The sequence below is a fragment of the Oncorhynchus mykiss genome, chromosome 2, assembly GCF_057628025.1.
Source record: "Oncorhynchus mykiss isolate SJ-2025 chromosome 2, ASM5762802v1, whole genome shotgun sequence".
Taxonomy (NCBI): domain Eukaryota; kingdom Metazoa; phylum Chordata; class Actinopteri; order Salmoniformes; family Salmonidae; genus Oncorhynchus; species Oncorhynchus mykiss.
Window position 1 is genome coordinate 94,391,187 of NC_143023.1, and position 20,656 is coordinate 94,411,842.

General features: G+C 44.8%; 1 protein-coding gene across 1 annotated transcript; it reads left to right on the forward strand.

Annotated features, from left to right (window-relative positions):
* The first annotated feature begins 345 nt into the window (after window positions 1–345).
* LOC110500139 (cytosolic carboxypeptidase 2-like) lies at window positions 346–12,773 on the forward strand. Its single transcript, XM_090215612.1, has 22 exons — window positions 346–376; window positions 508–663; window positions 958–1,140; window positions 1,376–1,483; window positions 1,724–1,871; window positions 2,078–2,210; window positions 2,401–2,580; window positions 3,289–3,527; window positions 4,420–4,647; window positions 4,832–4,991; window positions 5,311–5,437; window positions 6,028–6,128; window positions 6,241–6,408; window positions 6,512–6,595; window positions 6,733–6,783; window positions 9,539–9,641; window positions 9,883–9,971; window positions 10,069–10,132; window positions 10,614–10,763; window positions 10,975–11,029; window positions 12,072–12,230; window positions 12,475–12,773. Exons 1-22 carry the CDS (start codon window positions 346–348, stop codon window positions 12,611–12,613), a joined length of 2,856 nt encoding a protein of 951 aa, XP_090071738.1. The 3' UTR covers window positions 12,614–12,773.
* The last annotated feature ends 7,883 nt before the right edge of the window (window positions 12,774–20,656 follow it).

The following is a 20,656-nucleotide window of genomic DNA, read 5'->3' on the forward strand; positions in this document are numbered from 1 at the left end:
TGCTAAATGAGATAAGGCCAGCAAGTTTTAAGTGATGGGGTGAATTTCTGTGCAGTCAGATTGAATTACAGTCTGGTTGACTGGCTGCAGTATTCCAAAGAGAGGTATTTTGGAAATCTGCCCTCAAACCACTATGGAAATTGATATTGCAACTGTAAACAACAAAAAATGGTGTTCTGCTGGGTTTACCTGACTCATGTTTATTATGCTTTTTAGAAGCAGACTTCACAATCATAACCTATGTGTGACTATTTCAGAAAACTATATTCATGATACCAACAGTTCCATGGGCAACAATACGAAGACACAGACGTAGAAACCGTTCTATAAGGACATGCATCTACGATGTATCCTCTCTACAACAGGCAATATGAGGGTTGGTATGATCTTGACACCGAGATCATGGCATGAGATTCATGCATGTTTATGAAAGCTTGCAGTCTCGCGGTGAGTGAGATTACCCTGATGTACGTTCAAAATTAGATAAATTATCCTGCCATTCCACAGGATTTACAGGGGATGACAATGAGATGAGGGACAACATTCATAGAAGAACATGTCACAGTTCTTTCAGCTACTCATCTTTTGATGATGAAGAGGAGTTGGAGGATGAAGAACATGTGAAGGCACCTGCGGAGGAGGAGTGTTCCCACAAGAGTGAAGGTGAGATAGAATCCAAGAACAGGATGGTACATAGCACCAACCATAGCTTGGTTGTTTTGTTTTCACTGTCAAAGGTAGAGCTGTAAGAAATGTTTAAGTCTATTGTATCATTAAAGTTTCAAAGAACAACGAAATCACTGAATTAACTACATGGTTTGGAAATTAGTTAAACTAACTAACTTTCACCAAACCAATGGAACTTGTAGTTAAACTAGTCGTGAAGCTACAGGTATTGTAACTGCTTCCCAAACTGCTCACCATATTGGCTAAAAACCCAAACTTCTTCCCACACAGATGTGTCACGTGTTTCTCCACTACCCAGAACCACCCAGGTGGTATTTGAGATCCAGTCGGGAAGGGCTGTGCCTCGCCTCAGGGAGCCCCGACACCTGTACGGTGTGTCTGGACATGTGTCCCAAACACTGCCCCGCTGGCCCCACGAGTGGGAGGTCATCCCGGGGGAAATTCAGCATATTGGTGAGACTACTACAGATTAAAGAGAAATGGGAGGTCTCAAGAGATGTCTAATCATTTAGAGGAAAGCTAGACTTTAGGCCAGAGTCAATATCACATTACAAGAGCACTTCATGTACTGAAAAGAGATTCAGGAAAAGCTCTCTCAATCTTAGATCCAAAGAGCACATTTTTTATTTATATATATTTTTTTCCAAGCAAAGCAGCCCTCCCTATTTTGTCTCTTGTCCGTTGTCAGAGTGGGCTCCTCCCTTCCCAGAGCCGCTGTGTGCTCAGAAGAACACCAGCGAGTGGCTGAGACCAGAGTCTGAAGTGGAAGGCACCGTTGTGTATGACACACAGAGAAGTAAACTCAAATAAAATCAAATGTCCACTCTGTCAATCACTGAGCTCTTCCACACACCTGCCTGGGTACAAATAGAAGGCTGTTTGTTTTGTTTGGAGCTTCAGATGGGGGGGGGGGGGGGGTACTCCACTGATTCCATTTCTCCAGTCAAGACAAATCAAGTGCACATGGATAGAAACAAATGCTCATCCCCAGGACACGTCATGTGTCTCTTTGTTTTAAATGTCCATGTCTGTGCAGATAAAGATAACTACTTCCTGGGTTCTCGTGTGGGGGGCCGTCGCTCCTCCCTGACCGCTGCTGCTGTGTCTCTCTCTGGCCCTGATGACATCACTCTGCTGTTCGAAGGACGCTTCGAGAGTGGCAACCTGCTGAAAGCAACCAGGGTGTGAGTACAGAGCATCCATAAGTATTGCAAACCCTCACACTGTCATTCAAGGTTATGAGTGAATGAATGTTCACTCACCTACAACTTATTTTCTGTGTTGTGTGATTCGATTTCAATCCTCGTATGTTGTCACACATCCTAGTTCTGAGTGAATGAATGTCCCCAGTCATTTTCATTCTGTATAATCTTATTTAATTTCATTCCAGTGGTGAATTTGATTATGAGCTCTCCCTGCGGACGGACCTGTACACAGAGAAGCACACTCAGTGGTTCTACTTCCGGGTGAGGAACACGAGGGCGGGGGTTCGTTACCGCTTCACCATCACCAACCTGCTGAAGGTAGGTAGTTATTACCATTTTTACTGGGACTCTTTTCCCTCACGTCTATTCTCTTCTCTTTTTATGTCGTGAAGTATTTTACAACATGTTCTCAACTAGCCTACCTGGTTAAATAAAGGTGAAATAAAATATGACACACAGTAGCTTAACACTTAATAAGTAATAATAATGAATAGATGTTGATTTGAAGGTGACCAGTCTGTATGAAGAGGGGCAGCTGCCTCTGTTCTACTCTGAGGAGGAGGCCCGGATCCAGGGGGTGGGCTGGCACCGCGTGGGCCAACAGGTCTCCTACCAACGTAACGGACGGCACCACGCCGACCAGCCCTGCTACTCCCTCTCCTGGACCTTTTGCTTCCCTTATGACCAGGTAAAGGGACAGAACCACAGTGCTGAACTCTTATCCTCTTGTCTTGTGTAAATCAATGAAACGGTGCTTGGAGCCAACAATCAATCACATCATTAAATGGAAAAGGGCCAGCTCTGACTTTAATCCTTTGACCACATTCTGATTGTACCCACAGTTTGAGAAATATGTCTACACATGGTATTAAAATATGTCATATCCATCCACTGTGTCCGCATTGTGAATAGATTTCCTGGTCCGTCCCTGTATGCAAATTATTCGACAAGTATTATTTAAAAAATAATATGTATGTATTTATTTACATTTTACATATTGATGCCATAAGTCAATAGTGCCACCTGTCAATGATTTTAGAAGGAGGGATAATCACTATTTAAATGGTGTGTCCAGATCTGTTTACACTTGTAAGATATCCAGACATAATGCCTGTCTGAATACCTCCTGAGGTGGTCAGGAAGATCTGATCACAATGCATCTTTTAATTGTCTACACTTGTCTAAAAATGTGGGCCCAATCAGAATGTGGACAAGATCAGATCAAAGGATGCATGTTAGAACCAGGTATAAATGGTGATTTTGTTGTCATTTCTTTTGGCTTATTTAAGCAACATGTTACAATATATCAATATATATTATACTTCTCTTCAAATACACAATATAATACATTGTATTTACAATAGAGTGAAGTTGTTATTATTGTTACCTTGATCAGGACACCTGTTACCTGGCCCACTGCTTCCCTTACACCTACTCCAACCTGTGGGCCCACCTGTCCGAGATCGAGCGGGACCCCCACCGCTCGCGGTTCTGTAAGGTGCGGACTCTGTGCCGGTCGCTGGCGGGTAACCTGGTTCCGGTGCTGACGGTGACCAACCCATCCCATCGTGAGGACAGGATTCACAAGCCTGCTGTGGTGCTGACTGCCCGGATACACCCCGGGGAGACCAACAGGTAGAGAGACCAATGGGTACAGACCAACGGGTAGAGACCAATGGGTACAGACCAACGGGTACAGACCAACGGGTACAGATCAACGGGTAGAGACCAACGGGTAGAGACCAACGGGTAGAGACCAACAGGTACAAACCAACGGGTAGAGACCAACGGGTAGAGACCAACAGGTACAGACCAACAGGCAGTTACCAACGGGTACAGACCAACAGGCAGTTACCAACGGGTACAGACCAACAGGTACAGATCAACGGGTAGTGCTTTGGACGTTTCTGAAATGGCACTCTATTCTGTATATCAGGGCTATTCAACTCTGACCCTACGAGGTCCGGAGCCCGCTGGTTTTCTGTTCTACCTGATAATTAATTGCAACCACCTGGTGTCCCAGGTCTAAATCAGTCCCTGATTAGAGGGGAACAATGAAAATGCAGTGGAACTAGCTTCCAGGACCAGAGTTGAGGTTGAGGGTTCTGTATAGTGCACTGCTTCCAGGCCCAGAGTTGAGGTTGAGGTCTCTGTATAGTGCACTGCTTCCAGGCCCAGAGTTGAGGTTGAGGTCTCTGTATAGTGCACTGCTTCCAGGCCCAGAGTTGAGGTTGAGGTCTCTGTTTAGTGCACTGCTTCCAGGCCCAGAGTTGAGGTTGAGGTCTCTGTATAGTGCACTGCTTCCAGGCCCAGAGTTGAGGTTGAGGTCTCTGTATAGTGCACTGCTTCCAGGCCCAGAGTTGAGGTTGAGGTATCTGTATAGTGCACTGCTTTTGACCAAATTCAGAGTCCTGATTTCTTTATTGCCACGCAATCTAAGTGAAGTCTTATTTTCATTCCGTAAAGCATGGTAGGATAACTCTGATAGAGTGCCATACTATACATCAAATATACAACCGACCAACAGCTCCTGGGTGATGAGGGGTATTCTGAACTTCCTGCTGGGGGACTCTCCGGATGCGGCGCTACTCCGAGATGCCTTCGTCTTCAAGCTGGTGCCCATGCTGAACCCGGACGGGGTTATAGTAGGAAACTACCGCTGCTCGCTGACCGGACGTGACCTCAACCGCAACTACAAGTCCATCCTCAGAGACTCCTTCCCTACCGTGTGGGCCACACACACCATGGTCCAGAGGTACCAATCAATCAGTTAACCAATCAATCAGTTAAACAATCAACCAATCTATCCATAAATCAGTTAAACAATCAAATCAGTTAACCAATCAGTCAGTTAACCAATCAGTCAGTTAACCAATCAAATCAGTTAACCAATCAGTCAGACAATTTGATCAAACAATAATACCACATATCTTCTCCAGACTGTGTGACGAGCGTAAGGTGCTGCTGTACTGTGATCTCCATGGACACAGCCGTAAACACAACGTCTTCACCTACGGCTGTGAGAACCCCCGGCCCGCTGACAGACACCCTCACGAACGAGTCTTCCCTCTGATGCTCAGCAAGAATTGCCCTGACATGGTTCATTACTCTTCCTCACTCATTGTTTTAGTCAAGACGAGGTTCCGTATCCACAAAGTGTGTCAGAGTATGTGCTGATCTAGGATCAGGTCCCCCACTGTCCATGTAATGTTATTCATTCTGATCTAAAAGGCTAATCTGATCCTAGAGCTGCGCTCCTACTCTGAGACACTTTATGAACCACAGCCCCAATGAAATGAAATGGCTGAGATAAGATCACACAGTTTAAACAGAATTTAGCTTGATCTGAACTGCCTAGTTCTTTCTCATGTTGGCTGTTGGTGTTTTCCAAGATTCAGCTAATCTTGTGTGTCCTCAGTTCTCATTCGGGAGCTGTAAGTTCAAGGTACAGCGCAGTAAGGAGGGAACAGGCAGAGTGTCTCTGTGGAGGCTGGGGGTCCTCAACTCCTTCACCCTGGAGACATCGTTCTGTGGCTCTAACATCGGTAAGGATATCCACGGCAGCGTAGCCTAGTGGTTAGAGCGTTGGGCCAGTAACCGAAAGGTTGCAAGAACGAATCCCCGAGCCGACAAGGTACAAATCTGTCATTCTGCCCCTGAACAAGGCAGTTAACCCCACTGTTCCCAGGTCGTCATTGAAAATAAGAATTTGTTCTTAACTGACTTGCCTGGTTAAAAAAAGGATTGCTGCATCTCTAGCAGAAGAGACAGTGGAGACAGATTGTTCTACCAAACGTTAGTTACATTTTTATTTATTTATTTATTTCACCTTTATTTAACCAGGTAGGCTAGTTGAGAACAAGTTCTCATTTGCAACTGCGACCTGGACCAAGATAAAGCGTGGCAATTCAACACGTACAACAACACAGAGTTACACATGGAATAAACAAAACATACAGTCAATAATACAGTAGAACAAAAGAAAACAAAAAGTCTATATACAGTGAGTGAATGGAAAATAAACATTTCATAGACGTATTATTACTAAAGTACTTGATTCAGAGTGAACTCTGCACGTCTCAGAGTTTACAAGTCAGATTCAGACCAAAGATGTTCACTTTTGGTTGGGTTCCAGGTAAGAGGAAGGGGACCCATTTCAGCACTCAGGACCTAGAGATGTTGGGGGCTCAGTTCTGTGACACACTACTAGACTACTGTGACCCGGACCGGACAAAGGTGGGACCAGAATCGGACACAACTGTCTGTAGTCCTGCCGATATCTGCTTGTCCACAGTGTAAGCACAGTGGCTATACTGAAACAGATCTCACTGGTGTGTTGTTTCTGCAGTACAGCGCGTGTTTGAGAGAGCTACAGGAGATCATGAGACAGGAGGCAGGTTTGCCAATAGACATCAAGCCTACAGATACCTCACTGACCGACCACGAGGCCAGCACGAGTGGATCCAACAGCTCCCAGACGGATGGGCCTCCTACTCACCTCCAGGCCTTCGACAAGGTAGTAACAGTAGTATTACTGTCTCGCTAACAAAAAGTTTTTGTCTCTGGGTAGGTGTTTTTCGAGGTGACTAATAACTGTTTGTATTCTCTTTATAACACAGATGACGTCCCGTAAGAAGCTGAAGTCCAAGAAGGAGAGGAACAGATCTCCCCTGGTCAGAGCCAGGGAGAGAGAGGAAAATGGGGTGAGTATCATCATTGGAATGTTTGTGTCATTCTCTCTCTCAATATGGACTACACTGTCAGATTTGTCCTTACGGATCAGTTTCCTTTGTTAGTTCATCTTAGTATGCTTGATTTTTGCTATCCTTTTACGTTACAGGATAATGGTGTCAAAAAGACGTTGAAGAAAAGCAAATATGTATTGAAGCCTGTAAGTCCCATGCTTTTAACATCATAGGCAATGAAAATGAAGAGGAACTCCCAAGTATAGTGCGTTTGGAAAGTATTCACACCCCTTCCCTTTTTCCACATTTTGTTAGTTACAGCCTTATTCTAAAATTACCTCATCCATCTACACACAATAGCCCATAATGACATCACAATACCTCATAATGACATCACAATACCCCATAATGACATCACAATACCCCATAATGACAAAGTGAAAACAGGTTTTTAGACATTTTTGCACATTTATTACAAATAAAAAACAGATACCTTATTTACATAAGTATTCAGACCCTTTGCTATGAGACTTGAAATTGAGCTCAGGTGCATCCTGTTTCCATTGATCGTCCTTGAGATGTTTCTATAACTGAATTGGAGTCCACCTGTGGTAAATTCAATTGATTGGACATGATTTGGAAAAGCACACACCTGTCTATATAAGGTCCTTCAGTTGACAGTGCAAGTCAGAGCAAAAACCATGCCATGAGGTCGAAGAAATTGTCCATAGAGCGCTGAGACAGGATTGTGTCGAGGCACAGATCTGGGGAAAGGTACCAAAAAATGTCTGCAGCATCAGGCCTTTATGTTAGAGTACAGCCCGCTTGGTTTGAACTCTTTGGCCTGAATGCCAAGCATCATGTCTGGAGGAAACCTTGCACAATCCCTACGGTGAAACATGGTGGTGGCAGCATCATGCTGTGGGGATGTTTTTCAGAGGCAGTGACTGGGAGACTAGTCAGGATCGAGGGAAAGATAAACGGAGCAAAGTACAGAGATTGATGAAAACCTGCTCCAGAGAACTGAAGACCTCAGACTGGGACGAAGGTTCACCTTCCAGCAGGACAACGACCCCAAGCACACAGCCAAAACAATGCAGGGGTGACTTCGGGACAAGTCTCTGAATGTCCTTGAGTGGCCCAGCCAAAGGCCGGACTTGAACCCGATCCAACATCTCTAGAGAGACCTGAAAATAGCTGTGCAGCAACGCTCCCCATCCAACCTGACAGAGCAGAGAGGATCTGCAGAGAGTAATGGGAGAAACTTCCCAAATACAGATGTGCCAAGCTTGTAGCGTTATACCCAAGACCTGAGGCTGTAATCGCTGCCAAAGGTGCTTCAACAAAGTACTGAGTAAAGGGTCTTAATACTTATGTAAATGTGATGTTTCAGTTTTGTATATTATTTTTTGCTTTGTTATTATGGGGTGTTGTGTGTTGATTGATCAGGGAAAAAATCAATTGAATCCATTTTAGAATAAGGCTGTAACGTAACAAAATGTGGAAAAAGTCAAGTGGTTTGAATACTTCTGAATGCACTGTACATATTGATAAATGTGCACACCTGAACATGTGTATAGCATGGATGGAATATGTTAGGACAAAGGCCATAATCAGCTAACCACTTGGGGCCATTAGCACTTGTTAGTGTGACTGACATGGAGCTAGCAAGTCCTTCTCCTTTGCCAGCCTACCCTGACCATTACCCTGACCCTGACCATTACCCTGACCATTACTCTGACCCTGACCATTACCCTAACCCTGATCATGACCCTGACCATTACCCTGACCATTACCCTGACCCTGACCATTACCCTGACCATAACCCTGACCCTAACCCTGACCATTACCCTGATCATTACCCTAACCCTGATCATGACCCTGACCATTACCCTGACCCTGACCATTACCCTGACCCTGAACCTGACCATGACCCTGACCCTGACCATTACCCTGACCCTAACCCTGACCATGACCCTTACCCTGACCATTATCCTGACCCTGACCATTACCCTGACCATTACCCTGACCATGACCCTGACCATGACCCTGACCATAACCCTGACCCTAACCCTGACCCTGACCATTACCCTGACCATTACCCTGACCATAACCCTGACCATAACCCTGACCATTACCCTGAACCTGACTATGACCCTGACCATTACCCTAACCCTGACCATGACCCTTACCCTGACCCTGACCATTACCCTGACCCTAACCCTAATCCTGACCATGCCCCTGACCCTTACCCTGACCATGACCCTGACCATGACCCTGACCATTACCCTGACCATTACCATGACCATTACCATGACCCTGACCCTGACCATTACCCTGCCCTGACCCGGACCCTGACCCTGACCCTGACCCTGCTCACCAATCTGATGAAAAGGAAAGCATGTCAGGTGAAACAGGAACTGGTGGATAGATGTACAAGGGAGGGCTACGCTCTTAGAAAAAAAGGTGCCATTTCGAACACTTTGAAGAACCCTTTTTAGTTCCAGGTAGAACCCTTTTGGTTCCATGTAGAACCTTTTTTAGTTCCAGGTAGAACCCTTTTGGTTCCATGTAGAACCTTTTTTAGTTCCAGGTAGAACCCTTTTGGTTCCATGTAGAACCCTTTTTAGTTCCAGGTATAACCCCTTTGGTTCCATGTAGAACCCTTTCCACAGAGGATTTTACATGGAACTCAAAAGGGTTCTACCCGGAACCCCTCAAAATATCCTCCCACTGCCTTTTTTCTAAGAGTGTAGAGAGTGTGGTGTCACTTACACAACCATTGTGTGGTGTCACTTACACAACCATTGTGTTGTGTCTCCTCTAAGGTTGTGTTAACGTTTTTTGTGCAGTCAAGTTCATCAGAAATGATCTGTTGTATTAGCTGCAACCATTGTGTCAAATGTGTTGTACATCAGTTGTAGAACCTGAGTGTGTATGGGGCCTCTGTTTGTGTTCCAGTTAAAGGCTCCTCCAGCAGTGCCCAGGAGGGAACCTCCAAAATGGAGGGAGAGACAACTGGTCCCCCCTGAGCCCAGTCCTCCAGATAAGAAGGCAGTCTATCGTTCCTTCTGAATGGAGAGAAAGACTGTTACACTGGTTATATTTTTCATCATTCTCTTACCCCCCTCAAGTGGTGTAGGAGAATACTGCGTTCCCACGTTCACACTCACGACATGATATTCATTTGAACCACTGAATGTCTGTTTTCTCCTGTTGTGCATGTAAATAAGCATTCCTCTTAAGCATGTGTTTATTTCTGCATCCCTCAGTTATTCCTTTATCATGATGATACATGTTCAGAGCATGTATCACCATCCTCCCTGCGTGTTTCCTCCAGGTATCTGTCCTATACCTTGTCTTTGACACAAAGAAGCCGGCCATGACATCGAAGGTAGAACTCTTATTGACAAGTCAAAGCCGACAACACTTTGTTTTACACTACAGTACGTTATTTGAAGGATCGGCTTGTCTTGGTTTCGATTTTACAGTCGGAGTACCTGCAGCACCTGATGGCTGATTATGTGAGGAGCAGGATGCAGTTGACCCTCAATGGTAGAGTAGGTCTTTTCAAGGTCCTCTCCTCTCCTCTTCTCTCCTCTCTCCTCTCCTCCCTTTTCCTCTCCTCTCCTCTCCTCTCCTCTCCTCTCCTCTCCTCTCCTCTCCTCTCCTCTCCTCTCCTCTCCTCTCCTCTCCTCTCCTCTCCTCTCTTCTCTTCTCTTCTCTTCTCTTCTCCTCTCCTCTCTTTTCCTCTCTCCTCTCCTCTCTTCTCCTCTCCTCTCTTCTCCTCTCCTCTCCTCCCCTTTCCTCTCCACTCCTCTCTTCTCCTCTTCTCTCCTCCCTTTTCCTCTCCTCTCCTCTCCACTCCTCTCCTCCTTCTTCTCCTCTCTTCTCTTCTCTTCTCCTCTCCTCTCTTTTCCTCTCTTCTCTTTGCTTCTCTTCTTTGCCTTCAATACTTCTCTCTGTAACACCACATACCTGCCTCTCATTACTAATCTGTATCCATCCATCCCATCTTGTCCATGTTGCACTGTAGGCTACGACTGGGGTCCTTGCCAGTGCCCCCAGGCCACCCACCTGCCCCACTCACAGCTTCCCCGGGACAACAGAGACGGGGAGCGACTGCCCGGCCTGGCAAATCTGCCTGTAGGAGACAAGTCCATCAGAAGGCTCTCCCCAGTCCAGTGTAAGCAGAGAGTGGTAGATGGAACTGTTACAGCCATAGAATCAAAATGACTAGAAAGGGCATTGCAATTGAATTCAAAGCGTACCAGTCAAATTGCCATTGTCTGAGACGTTGTTGTCGTTTTTTTAGAAATTGCCATTTCTGCTCTCTTTGACATACTGTATGTGAAAGGCATTCTATTTATTCTAAATTCTTATGTCTCTCTCAACAGGGAGAGGACCCACATCCTACACCGCCCCATCCAGCCTGCAACTCCCATCCAACAGGTAAAGACACATAGTTACCCATTGATATACATAAATATAGATATGTAGATGTACAAATGTTGACGTACCTTCAGTAAAAATACAATAGTAGACATTATAGGTGTGTGTGTGTGTGTGTGTGTGTGTGTGTGTGTGTGTGTGTGTGTGTGTGTGTGTGTGTGTGTGTGTGTGTGTGTGTGTGTGTGTGTGTAGTCAGGCGAAGTGCAGCATAGCTCAGGGACACCAGTGTAAGTGCCAGCTGTGGTACGGTCTAGGACTGACGGAGGACAGGACCGGGAGGACAACAACAGGACTCAGGAAGACCAAGGATATCAGTGGCAGCCACTAGAAAATACATAGCCTTTTATTCTCCACAGACAGACCTCACACAGTAACCCTCGCTCTACCTGTCCAAGATCACTCATTAAACGTGCTGTCATTTGTGTGTTGTAATCATGTTTACAAGCTTTATCCGTTGATGTCTTATTTAATTTCACCCAGTTTAGTATCTCAATAGATTATCTCAAATAGACAGTCAAATATCCACCAACAGAAGCCTGTTTGATATGTTATTCCTCTCACATTAAGATGGTCTTAGAGTACTCTGGTACACTGTCCCAGAGTCAGTAGTACAAAGAGATAAACCGACAGTTGGACAGACACCAGACGGTCTCCATATTCCTAACAGAAAAACGGACTAACACAACAGCGGCTGTTATCCGTACACACATTGCCACACAAGATAAAACATAGATGGCGCTTGTCCAAAGTGAGTGAAGAGTTAGGAGGTACATTACAGGAGGCTGAGGAGGAAACAAACTGCCATTTATTAACACATTTCATTAACAGTATATGCACTAACATGTTTTGCCATGCAGGTTTGGGGTCAATTCCATTTCAATTGAGGAAATAAGCATGAAAATCTGATTCCAATTCTCCCTTTGTTTTTCACTTAATTTTACTTCCTGAATATTTCCTAAATTAAAATGTAATTGATCCCAACCCTGGTGACATGCCATACCCATTTTACCTTAGGATGGATGTATTGAATCTCTGTTCATAGATTCCCTCCACTGCCTCCGGTTCCTGTAAGGGAGTTTGTCTCTGAGCCTGAGGAACTACCCAGCATGTCAGCAGGGATGGAATGGCTGTTTCTGCGACCACTATGCCCCATATTCACCCACCTGGGGACCGACTCAGACTCAGGAGCCTGTTTCCAAAGGTGAGTGGCATTTCATTAGCCTGATCCCAGGTCTGTTTGGGTTCCAAAAGTAACTTCAGCATACAAAACAACTGAATCAAACAAAAAGTTTAAATCGATTAATCAAATTAATGTAATGAAATTTTAATCACATTCCTGTCTGAACACAATGGAATTTACAATATATAAATAGTGAGTGCCTGACAATAAAACAAGTTTAACATTAAAACAATAATAAGTTACCCCCTTTTTATCCAATATACAGCACGTGTCATTCTGATCCGGCGAGAATGAAACCCAACAAGAAGAAGCGGAAAGTAACTGAAGAAATGAAAAGAAACAGATCGGTACATCATCAACACAACAAGACCACATCAGGAACCTCATCAATGAATGTGAGCTAATGTACTGCATTGTAATGTAATACTATGTACTGAATCAATATTCATATTCAGACCGTATGGAGTTATTTTAAGTGTTACAAACATCACACAATAATTACAGTTGAAGTTGAAAGCGTACATACACTAAAGGTTGGAGTCATTAAAACTAGTTTTTCAACCACTCCACAAATTTCTTGTTAACAAACTATAGTTTTGGCAAGTCGGTTAGGACATCTACATTGTGCATGACACAAGTCATTTTTCCAACAATTGTTTACAGACAGATTATTTCACTTATAATTCACTGTATCACAATTCCAGTGGGTCAGAAGTTTACATACACTAAGTTGACTGTGCCTTTAAACAGCTTGAAAAATTCCAGAAAATTATTTCATGGCTTTAGAAGCTTCTGATAGGCTAATTGACATTATTTGAGTCAATTGGAGGTGTACCTATGGATGTATTTCAAGGCCTACCTTCAAACTCAGTGCCTCTATGCTTGACATCATGGGAAAATCAAAAGAAGTCAACCAAGACCTTGGAAAAAAAATTGTAGCCCTCTACAAGTCTGGTTCATCCATGGGAGCAATTTCCAAAACTCCTGAAGGTGCCATGTTCATCTGCACAAACAACAGTACAAGATGGTAACTACTAACAATTGGATACCACTAAATTGGGGAGAAAGTTCAAATAAGATAAAAAAAGATTCCCCTACCCCTAAATAGTAGCCAGGCTGTTGTCTATTCTCATGTGACAGATGGTACATAAATATACCATACATTATTTGAGTAGCTAGCTGAGTAGCTGGCTGAGTAGCTGGCTGAGTAGCTGGCTGAGTAGCTGGCTGAGTAGCTGGCTGAGTAGCTGGCTGAGTAGCTGGCTGAGTAGCTGGCCAGCACACACACAATATTTATTTAAAGAATTCCACTATCATTTATTTTCCAGGTAAGTTGACTGAAAACACATTCTCATTTACAGCCAGCTACTCAAATAATGTATGGTATATTTATGTATCATCTGTCACAAGAGAATAGACAACAGCTGCTAAAGCTGCTATTTAGGGGGAATAGTTACAGGGGAGAGGAGGATGAATGAGCAAATTGTAAGCTGGGGATGATTAGGTGACCATGATGGTTTGAGGAACAGCTTGGGAATTTAGCCAGGACACCACGTTTAACATCTCTACTCTTACGATATGTGCCATGGGATCTTTAGTGACCGTTTAACGTCCCCTCCTTGGGGTATTTTTTTAGACCTGAGGAAAGAGTGTCTCCTACAGGCCCTCCAACACCTCTTCCAGAAGCATCTGGTCTCCCATCGAGAGACCAACCAGGACCAACCCTGCTTAGCTTCAGAAGCAAGCCAGCAGTGGGATGCAGGGTGGTATGCTGCTATCCTGGGTACCAGTCAGTTTAGAGAACATTCCACTGCTTGGTTTATCCTGGGTACCAGTCTGTTTAGAGAACATTCCACTGCTGGTTTATCCTGGGTACCAGTCTGTTTAGAGAACATTCCACTGCTTGGTTTATCCTGGGTACCAGTCTGTTTAGAGAACATTCCACTGCTGGTTTATCCTGGGTACCAGTCTGTTTAGAGAACATTCCACTGCTTGGTCTATCCTGGGTACCAGTCTGTTTAGAGAACATTCCACTGCTTGTACTCAGTGTCATATGCCAACGAGTTTAGCGTGACAGTTGTGGTAAGGAGTGTAATGATAGCTAAACAGACTGGTAGCCAGACTAGAGATCAGCCCCATGCCAAAGCAAAGCCAGCTCCCCCTGGTGGCCAGTGTGTGTATGGTCTACATGGTCTCTGTGGTGACGCCGACGACCTGCGGCTGCACTCAGTTCCTGCTGCAGTTAAAGAGGCAGGCACCACTGCATTGGCTGTTCCTCTCAGACAGCAGCACGTGCAGCGCAGGGTTAACACAGGGGTGGAGGTACCGAAGCACCGGCAGGTGAAGTAGAAATCTCCCAGGACTGGCCGTGGCGATGGAGACGTACACACACAGCTCCAAGATGTACCTAATAAAGAAGAGTCATCAGAATAGTTATTCACTCTTTAGGGCCCTATGGGCCCTGGTCAAATCTAGTGGACTATATTGGGAATAAGATGCCATTTAAGAAAAGGATGCAAAAATAATTTCCTAATGGAGAAATGAAGTCATTATCATCATCATCATCATACCCGGGCAGCCAGCAGACAAGAGAAGGCTCCGGCTGCCAGGAAGACCATGAGGGAGGCTCGCCGCGTGCTGTCGGGCACTACAGATATGACAGGGCTCTTGTGGAGGAAGCAGACCAGGCGGGTGTAGTTGAAAGCGATCAACAGCATGGGGACAAAGAGGTAGAGAATGTACTGGCTCAGGGCCGCCTGTTGGATTTGAATGTTTGTGTGCTCTCATATTAACATTTGACACCATTTTGTTTTAGAAAATTAAATAACAGTACAATTATTATTTATTTTTCAAAACAGACCTGGTTACTTCCAGTGACATTCTTTGAATTAAACATAAGGCTTCTTGTCACACATTATGTTTATCTGAAATTGCACTCTGTTCCCAAAAACCTGGGGTGGCAGGTATCCTAGTGGTTACCGCGCTGGGCCAGTAACCAAAAGGTTGCTAGATCGAATCCCCGAGCTGACAAGGTAAAAATCTGTTGTTCTGCCCCTGAACAAGGCAGTTAACCCACTGTTCCTAGGCCGTCATTCTAAATAAGAATTTGTTTTTAACTGATTTGCCTAGTTAAGTAAAGGTTAAATAAAAAATGAAGTGGACCAGGTAAAAAGTTGGTTACCATATAACAAATAGGGTACAGTATCAAACCAAGCCATTGTTGGTAGTGGTTCTCTTGCATGTTGGACAGATAGATAGTAACATCAGCCAGGCCAGGCCCCAAAGCTATCCTTAGTGCCAAAGATCCTGAGAGGCAGACTGATAAAGATGTCTGATGCCCAGATCAGGATCACCAGGTCCATGGTAGTAGGGGTTGATGTTGATCATGGCCTGGCGTCATGGACACAGCTCACAGGCTTTAGGGGCTGACTGCCAGGGAGAACTGCTACACCTTGCAGGAGGTGTCCCCCAGCGGCCACGCGTAGCCGAAGAAGACGAGGTATTGTTAATTCATTGTCACAGAGGAATGGAAGTCCTCAGCTTTTATGTTTTTGAATCCATCAACCCTCCAGTATAGTAACTGGCCCACATCCCCATCTCAACCCTCCAGTATAGTAACTGGCCCACATCCCCATTACAACCCTCTAGTATAGTAACTGGCCCAAATCCCCATCTCAACCCTCCAGTATAGTAACTGGCTCACATCCCCATCATAGTAACTGGCCCACATCCCCATCTCAACCCCCCCAGTATAGTAACTGGCTCACATCCCCATCATAGTAACTGGCCCACATCCCCATCTCAACCCCCCAGTATAGTAACTGGCCCACATCCCCATCATAGTAACTGGCCCACATCCCCATCTCAACCCCCCAGTATAGTAACTGGCTCACATCCCCATCATAGTAACTGGCCCACATCCCCACCTCAACCCCCCCAGTATAGTAACTGGCCCACATCCCCATCTCAACACCCCAGTATAGTAACTGGCCCACATCCCCATTACAACCCCCCAGTATAGTAACTGGCCCACATCCCCATCATAGTAACTGGCCCACATCCCCACCCCCCCAGTATAGTAACTGGCCCACATCCCCATCTCAACACCCCAGTATAGTAACTGGCCCCCATCCCCATTACAACCCTCCAGTATAGTAACTGGCTCACATCCCCATCTCAACCCTCCAGTATAGTAACTGGCCCACATCCCCATCTCAACACCCCAGTATAGTAACTGGCTCACATCCCTATTACAACCCTCCAGTATAGTAACTGGCCCACATCCCAAACCTCCAGTATAGTAACTGTCCCACATCCCCATCTCAACCCTCCAGTATAGTAACTGGCCCACATCCCTATTACAACCCTCCAGTATAGTAACTGGCTCACATACCCATCTCAACCCTCCAGTATAGTAACTGGCCCACATCCCTATTACAACCCTCCAGTATAGTAACTGGCTCACATACCCATCTCAACCCTCCAGTATAGTAACTGGCCCACATCCCAACCCTCCAGTATAGTAACTGGCCCACATCCCAACCCTCCAGTATAGTAACTGGCCCACATCCCAACCCTCCAGTATAGTAACTGGCCCACATCCCAACCCTCCAGTATAGTAACTGGCCCACATCCCAACCCTCCAGTATAGTAACTGGCTCACATCCCAACCCTCCAGTATAGTAACTGGCTCACATCCCAACCCTCCAGTATAGTAACTGGCTCACATCCCAACCCTCCAGTATAGTAACTGGCTCACATCCCAACCCTCCAGTATAGTAACTGGCCCACATCCCAACCCTCCAGTATAGTAACTGGCTCACATCCCAACCCTCCAGTATAGTAACTGGCCCACATCCCAACCCTCCAGTATAGTAACTGGCCCACATCCCAACCCTCCAGTATAGTAACTGGCTCACATCCCAACCCTCCAGTATAGTAACTGGCCCACATCCCAACCCTCCAGTATAGTAACTGGCCCACATCCCAACCCTCCAGTATAGTAACTGGCCCACATCCCAACCCTCCAGTATAGTAACTGGCTCACATCCCAACCCTCCAGTATAGTAACTGGCTCACATCCCAACCCTCCAGTATAGTAACTGGCCCACATCCCAACCCTCCAGTATAGTAACTGGCTCACATCCCAACCCTCCAGTATAGTAACTGGCTCACATACCCATCTCAACAGTTTTTTACGTGTTTTTTTTCCTCGATTCAAACTGGCAACCCTCAGGTTGCTGGCCCACCACAATTTTCCAGTCAGACCTGGGATTCGAAACGGCAACCTACGTGACTACAGGGTGAAGGGGATGAGCAGCAAGGTGAGGAGGTCTGCCAGAGCCATGCTCTCTGACCTCTAACAGCCAGAAGCATACCACCCTGTATCCCATGCTGGATTTCCTCTGGAGCTATGCAGGGTTGGTCCTGGTCAGTCCCTGGTCAGTACCTGGTCAGTACCTGGTCAGTACCTGGATGGGAGACCACATGCTGCTGGAAGTAGTGTTGCAGGGCCAGTAGGAGGCACTCTTTCCTATTGTCTAAAAAAAAATATCCCATGGCAGTGCATTGCCCTGTGTAGGGTGCTGTCTTTTCGGATGGGATGTTAAACAGGTGTCCTGACTCTCTGTGGTCACTGAAGATCCCATGGCACTTATTGTAAGAGTAGGGGTGTTAACCCCGGTGTCCTGGCTAAATTCCCAATTTGTCCATCATGGCCACCTAATTATCCCCAGCTTCCAAATGGCTCATTCATCCCCCCCTCCCCTTTAACTGTTCCCGAGGTCGTTGCTGTAAATTAGAAGTTCTTCTCAGTCAAGTTACCTGGTAAAATAAGGGATAAATAACCTACCTGAGTGCATTGTGAAGGGGATGAGCAGCATGCCGGGGAAGTCTGCCAAGGCCATGCAGAGCAGCAGGATATCCAGCCGGTTCTTCCTCGGGGTGTTTTACTTGGCAAAGAGAGAACACCATCAGGTTGGCATTGAAACCGATGCCCAGGATCACCCCTCCAGCTACAGGAGAAGATCAGGGAGGACATGTTGGGGACAGCCTGTTGTGAGATACAGGGAAGGCTTAGTTAATGTTTGGGATAGTTCCATTTCACACTGCAAAATCAGGCCTCTTTTTTTGGAGAAGACGAAATACACTTTATATACTTGGAATATAATTAGCTTGATTTAGGTTTTATAACCACAAATAACTGAAAAAACTGACAAAATCACTGTTATTATAGTATTTAAAACTAAATCAAATCAAATCAAATGTTATTTGTCACATACACATGGTTAGCAGATGTTAATGCGAGTGTAGCGAAATGCTTGTGCTTCTAGTTCCGACAATGCAGTAATAACCAACAAGTAATCTAACTAACAATTCCAAAACTACTGTCTTATACACAGTGTAAGGGGATAAAGAATATGTACATAAGGATATATGAATGAGTGATGGTACAGAGCAGCATAGGCAGGATACAGTAGATGGTATCGAGTACAGTATATACATGAGGTGAGTATGTAAACAAAGTGGCATAGTTAAAGTGGCTAGTGATACATGTATTACATAAGGATGCAGTCGATGATATAGAGTACAGTATATACGTATGCATATGAGATGAATAATGTAGGGTAAGCAACATTATATAAGGTAGCATTGTTTAAAGTGGCTAGTGATATATTTACATCATTTCCCATCAATTCCCATTATTAAAGTGGCTGGAGTTGAGTCAGTGTCAGTGTCAGTGTGTTGGCAGCAGCCTCTCAATGTTAGTGGTGGACATGTTCTGTTTCTGAAATAATAGTTTGGATGACTCTGTTCTGCTCTTGTGGGGTACTCGCCATACTCTTAGTTTATTGAGTGAAGTTCATGTGTACCAAGATAAATTGCAGTTCTCCGACATGGGTGAATTCGGCAGCCACTCCGTGAATTTAATTTAGAAGGTCCCCATAATGATGAAAATTGTTTAAGAAAACGGTATTTCGTGTGAGAATAAATATGTGATTTGATTTGATCCTTGACTCTCTGTATTAAACTTTGATTGTGGCCTATGGAGCAAAGAAGAGCGAACACCACTCACAGGTCAAATTGATTCTGGTCGACTGAGTTTAAAGATACAGACTCACACAGACTCACACTCCAGTGTTTTGAATTCCACAGAGGTTTATGACTGTATGAATGTATATTTTCATATTTTTTGTTGTTGACATTGGCAGTTTCTATGGCAATTACTGTAGGCTATTATTGTGGCTGAATGGAAGTGATAAAGTGAGAGGTCTTATCACAGACCTTCTCCGACCTTTCATAGAACAAGGATCCTTCCTGTTCTGTTGTCTGTTCCCTCCCTCCCTCCTCTTTCTCCCTCCCTCCCTCCCTCCCTCCCTCCCTCCCTCCCTCCCTCCCTCCCTCCCTCCTATCTCTCCCCTCTCCCTCCCTCCCTCCCTCCCTCCCTCCCTCCCTCCCTCCTCTCTCTCTCTCTCTCTCTCTCTCTCTCTCTCTCTCTCTCTCTCTCTCAGTGAGTGAGTTATTAATGCCTCTGTCCATTCTTACATTGATTTTTTTCATAGCTGTGGAGCTATAGTCTTCTGACGGAGTCTTTATCAGGACATTCTGCTATGTTTATGACTGTCCAGCTAATTGCCTGTGCCCGAGGCTCTTAGGACAGGATGTAGCTAGTCTACTAACTCTGCTGCCTGGTACTCTCTCTTCTCTCCTCCATTACCAGCAGATCCATGCCTGTGTCCCAAATGGCCCCCTATGTCCTATCCAGTGCACTACCTTTGACCAGGGCCCAGCACTATACAAGGAATAGGGTGCCATTTGGGACGCAAGCCCATAATATACAGTCCATTCAGTCAGAGAGAGGCTGTTAAAATACACCACGTGGTTCTCTAGTGTGACATGAACAACCTTGTAAGGTACCTTGTGAACAGTCAAAAAATACATAGATGAATTTCTCTTTCATAACTCCACGTTCAATGAGAGAGAATACTAAGATAGAGTATTTGATTGTAGTACATCACATAAAGAGAGAACACAATGTTTTCATGAAGATTTTAATCTTTGGTTTGATTATTATTATTATTATTTAAATGATTGTGCTCTCAGTGCAAATGCTAAACATGACATGAATCTTAACAAGTCTGTAATCATTCCAACAGTTTCAACTCTGGCTTGTTTTTCTAAAAAAAAAAAAAATTAAAACTAGAGAGAATTTGATGGATGATCCAATAACTTACTAGTCAATGAGATGATTGGTTAATATTAGAAACCAAGAAGCAAATCAAAAATAAAGGGTTTATCAACAAAGGAACATTTTCTTTCTTAATTAAAACCAACCACAAATGAGAACACTTATAACAATGTAACTTAACAAAACATATGGATATCATTATTATATCTAAAGTGCATTTTATGTTATTATAAAATATCAAAAAATCAGCAGCACGGTA